Source organism: Ambystoma mexicanum, chromosome 12 (assembly GCF_040938575.1).
Source record: "Ambystoma mexicanum isolate Mex_15411 chromosome 12, UKY_AmexF1_1, whole genome shotgun sequence".
Lineage (NCBI taxonomy): Eukaryota > Metazoa > Chordata > Amphibia > Caudata > Ambystomatidae > Ambystoma > Ambystoma mexicanum.
Window position 1 is genome coordinate 386,468,729 of NC_090936.1, and position 9,535 is coordinate 386,478,263.

At 45.5% G+C, this 9,535-nt stretch overlaps 1 protein-coding gene across 1 annotated transcript; it reads right to left on the minus strand.

The window, feature by feature from the left end:
* Positions 1 to 3,439: 3,439 nt before the first annotated feature.
* Positions 3,440 to 4,129, minus strand: LOC138514490 (uncharacterized protein in mobD 3'region-like). Its single transcript, XM_069629972.1, has one exon. It carries the CDS (start codon positions 4,127 to 4,129, stop codon positions 3,440 to 3,442), a length of 690 nt encoding a protein of 229 aa, XP_069486073.1.
* Between the last annotated feature and the right edge of the window lie 5,406 nt (positions 4,130 to 9,535).

The following is a 9,535-nucleotide window of genomic DNA, read 5'->3' on the forward strand; positions in this document are numbered from 1 at the left end:
TTCCTATGCTGGGTTATCATTTATGCAAGCATTTGAGGGGAGGTCACTCACCTCCTGGCTGCTGGCTCCCGCCTCTGCACTTCCGACTCCCACTATCCCCTCGATGTCCAGCACTGTGCTGCATTTCTCCTCCCAAGCAGTGAGTGCCATTGGCTCAGCAGTGTCTCCTCTTGTCGCCAGGGACTCCCGGTGGCAGGGATATTGCTAGGTCTGGAAAAGATCAGGGGCTAAGCTAATGTCGGGACTGGCTGAACTTGGAGCTAGCTAGCATTTTGCTTGTAGCACCTGATCTTCTACCTGGGGCTACAACCAAAAGACCCGGGGCTATAGTCCCTTCATCCCCCCCAGCAACGCCTCTGCCCGGCGGTATTCGGACTGCAGTACCTGCACGCTTACCCTCAGGTCATTCCACCCTTTTCAGCAGTCCTCACCATCACGGGGTACACTGGCAACTGCTGTGACCTTCATAGTGATGTTGTGCCATATTACTGTCTGCCACTGCCTACTGGTCTTTCTTTGCCTGCCTCCATACAGCTTCTCAGAGTGGGCCGCTACCTCATCTGTGAGGACCACAAGCTCCCACTCGCTAAATTTGGCCTTTCTGAGGCGATGTCTGGTCCTCTTGCCTCTTAGCCTCTGCTGAGACGTTACGGATGGTTTGCAGTGCTGAATGGCTGCAGGAAGTAGATCTATTTAATAGATTGTGTTTTTCAAAATGGCTGCTATGATGCTTCCCGTTTCGATGGTGATGCAATTCCTGCTGGCGCCGGGGTCACTGGCGGTAGCGCTATTAGCGCTGGTATTCCAGCTGTAGCCCTTATTTTGGCACAATTACCAGTGGCGCTAATAGCGTTACCTGCACGACCCGGTGGTAACGCTATTTGCGCCCGGTGGTAATTGCACCAATTTACTGCTAAACTTGTGATGAGGCCCTTAGTAACAGAGGTAGGGACCACCCACACTGTTAGGGAAAGTTAGCCTTAACGTTTACTTTATAATAAAATATTGTACACCATGTCCTCAGGGAGTCTTTGTCCTTCTTCTGACTCACCACACCATGTAGCATCGCCACCTTGAGCTAGGAGTGTTATAATTATGTATGTGTTTCAATGTCTTTGGGTTTCCCTAACTAAACTTTTTCCAAAGTTATGAGAGAGACATTTGGCCTCATTACGACTTTGGCAGTGCAGGAAAACATGGCGGTAAAACTGTGGTAATGTTATTGCTACCACTTTACTGCGAAGTTTCCAGACTGCCAAATTGCGAGATTGTTGGTGAAGTGCAGGATGTACCTCTAGCATACGGCTGAAGGTAAATCCTTCACTTCACCTCAAAAACGTGTCAAATTTACTCCATGCTGATTTTTTTCAGATTTGCATTAAGCAGTAATTTCACCACGGTAAGTCTGATGATTTATGGAGATAAAGTGGAGGGTCAGTTGGCATAATTGCGTTATTACCAATAAAAGGTAGGCCATGCTCCTGCCGGAGCTAACAGCCTCTGCACCTGCCGGTGTGGCAGAAGGTGCTCAGGAAGTGAAGTCAGGTTTTCTGGGCACCTAATGCATGTGAGTGCCAAACCTTCTGGGCACTAAGGTTTAATTTGTGCCCATATTCTATGCAGAGCGTTTGGGCAAGAGAGTTAATTACCAAATTTCATGTACTAATTAATAAGATACAAAGAAATGTAGATAACTCACAACATTGCCTAATATTGTGAAAGGCTTATTGATATCTCGGATATCTCGTTACTCACTACAGCTTGAAATAATGTACTCGAGGGTTCTTTGTCTTATTTTTTTCCATAAGTAGGTTGGCTGATGTTTTCCAGCTGTTTTGTTGATTTTTTAACTGCCTCTCTTCTTGCTATTTAGGGGAGGGGCTATCATCCCAACCTACTTTTACCCCCTATGCCCATCTATAGATTACCCCTACTACCATCAGGTTGTTTCTCTCCCTTGTTTTTTCTGACTTAAATAGTTTCATTTTAAAGAGAGTTTTGCTCATTTGCAAGGAAATAGGCATGACCCCTTCAGCTCCAATCTTAGAGCAACAGTCATAACACATTTTCTAGGGTAACCATGGACTATGTAAATACCTCCTTTTTAATTTCTCTCTATTTAATTTAATTGTATGTTAAAATCCTAAAAAACGTGAAGGCTTGGGCACTTGAGGACAGCATACATATCTGGTTTCAAAAGACGATTCTCTGTGGCTAGAGCGATAAGAATACGTTATAGCTTGTTTTCCTGCAGTATTAAAGCTGACAATCTGGGTGAACATTGCAGTTCTTAATGTCTTTACAATTAGCTAATATTTAATACCGAATGAAGCACTGCTTCAGAATCGAGGCCTGATCCCCTGACTCTGCCACCCATTGAGGTTCCAGTGTCACTAAGGTGTAGTCTCTAGAATGCACCTAAGGAATCGGCCATTTACTCAGCTGATCCTCGTCCTCGACCGTCAGATAGATGAAACAGAGGTTAGAAAGTTCTTGATTGGGCAGTGAAAGAGCCTTTCAGAGTCCTTCACACCCAGAGTGCTAAATGTTGTCAGAAGGTCCATGGAATAACTCTTGGCCTGTTTGTATCCATAAATGTTGTTCCTGATGGCAACAATGTAAGAGTATCCAGCCAGATCACTATATGATGCCACCCTTAGGGCCTTTAGAAGAAACATTTCAACATTCTAGACTTTTCAACATCAAACAGCTGATGTTATTAGAATTTAAGCTATAAGCTGTTCCATCTAATGAGAAATTATTTTTGCTAAACCCAAATAACATAATATATTTTAATGTTACCAGTGTGCCATAGGATTACAAGGAACGGATAAATGCTGCAACTTCTACCCCCCCCCCCCCCACTCCCCCGTCCGCCGCCACCGAACTGGGCATCCCTGCCTAATCCTGACCGGTGTTCACTTGCTTTGTCCTCACACTCGAAGGTTACTGTCAATCACTCCGAGGGGTAAAAGGCCGGTTTCACCCCAGCTTGTAATATGCGATCTGTTCTTAGCAGAAAAGGTATCCGGTGACGGCAGCACAGAGCTTTGACATAATAACAGAGTCCTTTAAAATTCCTGTACACTGAACCTCAGCTGTTACATGATTCCTTTCTGCAATTATGGTGAGTGTGCCTGCATTGTATGACTGGGTTTGCTTCAACCATTAGCCATGCTGGGAGGGCGAGCAATGCTGCCGTGGAGTTCAGGAAGGTAACATTAGACCCTGAGCACAGCGTGTCATTTATTGCCAGCGCTCTCTGATATTTATAGTTTACACTCCACTCTGGCCAGTGGCTATGGGAAGAAGTGTGCTGGGTATGTGAAACCCGAACAGTGATCAAAGATTAATACAAGTTAAACACATATAGCTGTCCATTGATTTGACTATTGATGAGTTGCAGGGTCACAGGCCCGGGCTCTGGAAGTGTTGGAGACTAGGAAAATGAATGAGCATTGGATGTATGAGCATTGGATGAATGAGCATTGGATGTATGAGCATTGGATGTATGAGCATTGGATGAATGAGCATTGGATGTATGAGCATTGGATGAATGAGCATTGGATGTATGAGCATTGGATGTATGAGCATTGGATGAATGAGCATTGGATGTATGAGCATTGGATGTATGAGCATTGGATGAATGAGCATTGGATGTATGAGCCTTGGATGAATGAGCATTGGATGTATGAGCATTGGATGTCTGAGCATTGGATGAATGAGCATTGGATGTATGAGCATTGGATGAATGAGCATTGGATGTATGAGCATTGGATGTATGAGCATTGGATGAATGAGCATTGGATGTATGAGCATTGGATGAATGAGCATTGGATGTATGAGCATCGGATGTATGAGCATTGGATGAATGAGCATTGGATGTATGAGCATTGGATGTATGAGCATTGGATGTATGAGCCTTGGATGAATGAGCATTGGATGTATGAGCATCGGATGAATGAGCATCGGATGAATGAGCATTGGATGTATGAGCATTGGATGTATGAGCATCGGATGTATGAGCATTGGATGTATGAGCATTGGATGTATGAGCCTTGGATGAATGAGCATTGGATGTATGAGCATCGGATGAATGAGCATCGGATGAATGAGCATTGGAGAGCATTGGATGTATGAGCATTGGATGTATGAGCATTGGATGAATGAGCATTGGATGTATGAGCATTGGATGAATGAGCATTGGATGTATGAGCATTGGATGTATGAGCATTGGATGTATGAGCATTGGATGTATGAGCCTTGGATGAATGAGCATTGGATGTATGAGCATCGGATGTATGAGCATCGGATGAATGAGCATCGGATGTATGAGCATTGGATGTATGAGCATCGGATGAATGAGCATTGGATGTATGAGCATTGGATGTATGAGCATCGGATGTATGAGCATCAGATGTATGAGCATCGGATGAATGAGCATTGGATGTATGAGCATTGGATGTATGAGCATTGGATGATGCCATGCCCGGTGATGCTGTGCCACACGCTGCTCTCCCCCTCTCTTGCTGCTGCTGGCGGGTCGGATGGTAGTCCAACACAGCACTGTCCCTTCTTGTTTCCTTTTATTTGTCTTTGGACATGTTTCGGCCAACACACATTGGCGAACGCAGTACACAATGAGAATGCAAATACCCAAAAGAACATTTGAAAATGGTACATTTAGGAATTAGAAAGAAAATCACAGTAAGAGAATACGAGCATTGGCAAAGACACCTGATTTTTAGCTTTTTATAGGCCATGCCATTATAGGCTTTGGAATACAGACCATTTGACACCTGTTGCCACTATTTTGCCCGAGTCCTATCATATATATTGTCTTGATATTCCCATGTATTCACATCATTTCAAACCAAAAAGGTGATGGGTGGAAGGTTTTGAATTAATCTGAACCACTGGCAATGCAATGGGCAACTTTCCACACCACCATTCTACAGCCCATGGGACCAAGCCTGATTTGCATATGGTCTTTCACCTTCTGTAATGGCTTGACAGGTGAAAAAGGACGGTCTGGGGGGTTGCCCAGAGCAATGCCAAAGGTTAAGATTCATTCTAAACCTTCCAGACATCACCTCTTTGTTTGTGCTTCACATCATTTGACATCACTAAAAAAATCCTAATTTTAACACCTAATGAGCATAATTTCTCATTTGAAAGTACCATTGCGCCTGTCTCCCACTCAATAAACGTGTTTCTATTATTTGTTTTGTTTATTTTTATTGAGTTTTACAACTTTAAACATAACCCCTTTTCCAAACTTGTTTTCCCTCCTTTCCTCCCCCTGACCTGAAAAACCCCTGCTATCCCATGGGAATTCTTGCACCGTCGTTTCATTTAACAGTATGTCCACAAATCTTACCCTGTGTGGGCACCATTGTAAAATGTAATCACTTTGCAGATACGTTAGCACACGTCCACAGTCCTGTCAAAAGGAGGTTTGGTTTCCCTGTACTGTATAGGTTGCCCATTCCAGCGCGACAAAGTTCCATACCTTCTGCAACCATTCTAATTCTGTCTAATTCTGTCAGTGGGTGTCATTGTTTCCACTTTTGGGCCACCACCAGCCATGCTGCTACAAGCAGAACCATAAAGCTTCGCTTCTGTTTCTTGGTGTATTTACTATGAGCAGGGTCCCATAAGCCACATAGCAACACTCTCGAGTCTATGGGCCTCATTATGATGGGGTTAACGGCGCTGGTAAAGGTGCCAGAGCCGTTAACCCCTTACCGCCCCATTACGAGATCCACTCCCTGGACCCGCTCAGGACGCCTGGTTTTAGCAGACGTCGCTAGCGGGTTCCCGCGAGCGGCACAGCATGCTAACAACGGGCCCGTCATTAACGGGCCCGTTGTTAGCATGCTCCCCATTCCCATTGAGCCCTATGGGGGCTCAAATGGGAATGGGGATGGACCGGGTCCGGGTTCCCTGAATGGGGAAATACCGGGCCCTCCAAGTTCGGAATGGCCCGGTATTTCCCCATTCAGGGAACCCGTGGTAGAGAGGGCCCCCCCATCACCGCTGAGTCCCAGATGTGTGTCACCATTCGGCAGCCTATGCCCCTTCCCCAGCCACAGGAGCCCCGATAGGGACATACCTCTCACCGCCCTATCTAGGCGTGCCCATGTTTTTTGCGCGTATCCCGTGAACCATTCTCTGATTACCCAGAGTTGTGCCACCTCATAGTATTTACGAAAGTAGGGGAGTCCCAGACCTCCCGATTCCTTGGGGCCTTCAGGGTTCTCATTGCTATACGGGGTGGGGTTTGTTTCTCCAAATATATACTGACACCAATTTATTGAGGGAGCTAAAAAGTTATTAGGTATCAGGATTGGAAATGCTTGGAAGTTATATAAAACTCTTGGTAAGACTATCATTTTCACTGCTATCAGTCTCCCTAACCAGGAAACTGACAGAGGGTTGCACCTCTGTAGAGCTATTTTTATTTTCTGTAGCAATGAAGGGTAATTAGGTAATTAGCTCTATACATTTGTGACAGTGTCTTGGTTATGACCACACCTAAGTATGCGATTCCTGTCTGTGCTCATTTGAGTTGGGTAGGGTTCCTCATCACTTCTAAGGTGTCGGGATGAACCGAGAGGTTCTGGATTTCTGATTTTTGTCTATTCATTTTTAACCCTGCTACTACTACCCTGAATTCTTCTAGTTTCTCCATTAGTCCTGGTAGCGATCTCTCTGGGATCGATAGTGCAATCAGCATATCATGCGCAAATATAATCTCTTTATGTTCCTCCCCAACCATACTCACACCTTTGACTCAGTCAGTGGCCCGCAATTCGTCTAACAGGGTTTCTAAATAATTGGCATAAAGCAGTGGGGACAGTGGGCATCCCTACTTTGTGACCCGCCTTAAAGTGATGCTTCTAGAGAGGTTTCCATTTATTGCCAACTGACTTGAGGGCGTTTGATAATTAGCTCTAATAATCTTGAGGTAGTCTGCCCCAAATCCCATATATTCCATAACTTGGAAAAGAAAAGTCCATTCGACCCTGTTGAACACCTTTTACGCGTATAGCGCAACTAACAGCGCCAGCAGCTGTGTCATGGTCATCTTTTCTATCAAGTGGCAGACTCTGTGAATATTGTGTTTCTATTCTTAACAACAGATATTCTTTATTTAGAACAATGCAATTGTTTTAATAACAACACTGTACCATTATGTCTGTCTCTCATAAAAGAAACATGTTTATATTCCCATCAACAACCCTTAAAATATACTGAACACACAGGCCACACAAATTCGAAAAAGATTAAAAAAAGTGAGACAGTCAGTACATTCCAGTCCTGTACATGTTTTGATTTCCTTAACTACAACTATATTGAAATCTACACAAAATGCTATAATTACAAGCCAAACCATAAATAAATCTTTCTTAACACGGCATGCCGTTCCCAATGACAATAAAATAAAACAAGTGTATGTTTTTGTAAGAAAAGTTACATTTCCAGCCAATATATCAATACAATGTGGAAAATGATGTAGATAACAGAGGCTGCTTGGAGATGCCTGATTAGATACATCAATTTAAAATGGCAACCGTATGGGTAAGATTCAGTTTTAAAATAGTCAAATCACTGTATCCACCCATCCTTAAATGGCATAAAAGAATAGCATTAGTCCATACCATTAATTTTGCCTCCTCAAGGTGTCGCTACAGTGACCCCTATGAGCCAAAATGAAGATTGTTTTACAAATAAATATAAATAGGGTTGAGTTGATAGCAAGCGTAATGCTCAGTGGCCATATAGGATGGTTTCCATTTGTATGGAGCTCTACATTTGAATCATGCTTCTTTTCTATGTACTGAGATTGCGAGTTCCTCCCTCTTCTCCACTCAAAGCCTCATTATGTATAGAATGGTAACAGCAAAAACATATTTTTAATGTTACTTTTTTAAAACACCAGCTAAATATGAGTTGGCATCTCATGGGATATTAAGTGCAGAGGGAACACAGGAAACACTGCCTGAGGTAAATGTTGAAACATGATCACATGCAGCACTTCCTGTGTACTCCATTCACCAAATAGTCCATGTGATCTCAATCCACAATGAGATGGTTTAGTAAAACATATGAGATATTAAAAAGACCTTGGGCCTCATTGCGAATCCGCCGGTCCGGAATGCGGTGATTCCATGATGACAGTGATACAGTTTCCGCGTCCGCAAGGTTGCGGAATGAGCGGCTGATTACGTCACCACGTAAACACCCACGGAAATGGACATACCGCCTAAAAAAGCAGTGCAAAAACCGGGACCGACACCGTCGTCGCAGACACGGAAACACCAGAAGCGGAAATACCATGACCGCGAAAACCGGAAAGAGAGAGGCGGCCATTATATAAACCACAATCCACTGCCATCCAGAGTCAGCACAGGCCAGATCACCACCCTAAGAAGGCTAAAGAAACAACCACCATGGCGTCCAGGATCCCTGCACAAAGACAGCGGAAACAGCGCTTCAGCGAGGCAGAGCTGACAGTACTTGTGGACCACATTGTGCAGAATGCAGGAAATGCTCTTCAGCGCTGACCAGCGCCGTGCAACCCAGCAACGTCGAAAGGAGGTGTGGGCTGAAGCTGTGCACAGCAGTCGATGTCACAACACGCAGCGTGAAGGATTGCCACAAGAGGTGGGACGACCTCAGACTCAGGGTGCGCAACCTCATTGCTGCACACCGCCAGCAGAGCAGTGGCACAGGTGGAGGGCCTGCATCACCACCAAACTGCAGACATGGGAGGAGCGCTGCAGCAGTGTACTCCACCTTGAGGCAATAGATAGCATTGGTGATGCAGAAGCAGGAGTGAGCCCACCTGCAGATGCCGGTAAGTGCACAGATTAGAAAGCCACGAGTGCATTTTGAGCCCAGGAGTGAACCCAAGGACCCACTCATAACCACCCCCAGTCAGGGCAGGAGTGACCCAAAGGACCCACTCATACCCCTCCCCCCCCAGTCAGGGCAGGAGTGACCCAAATAACCCAAATGACCCACTCATAACCCCACCCCCAGTCAGGGCAGGAGTGACACAAAGGACCCACTCATAATCCCCCACCACCCCAGTCAGGGCATGAGTGACCCAAAGGACCCACTCATAACCACCCCCCACGCCCCAGTTAGGGCAGGAGTGACCCAAAGGACCCACTCATTAGCCAGATGAGAAGCAACACCCCCACAATACATGGCCCTTGGACATGCTCACAGTGCGTGACTGGGTACAGGCAGAGACACATACACCTGAGTGCATCAACAGTCATATGCGTGGAAATGCAAGTGCTCACTGATCGTCCTGTTTGATGCATGTGATGGACCCATCAAGTACCAGCATGGAACTAACATCATGCCCGCTGTGTCCCCACAGCCATTTCAAGTGACAGCAACAAAGCCCAACAGGCGAGGCAACGTGCACCTGCACGTGGACAACGCAGCACCCCTGCCCAGGAGGACGACGCAAGCTGCTCTGGAACTCAGACACCAGCTGCATCTGGCACGGATGCAC

Coding starts and splice junctions, on each gene's coding strand:
- LOC138514490 (XM_069629972.1), bottom strand. CDS start 4,129: ATGCTCTCCAATGCTCATTCATCCGATGCTCATTCATCCGATGCTCAT.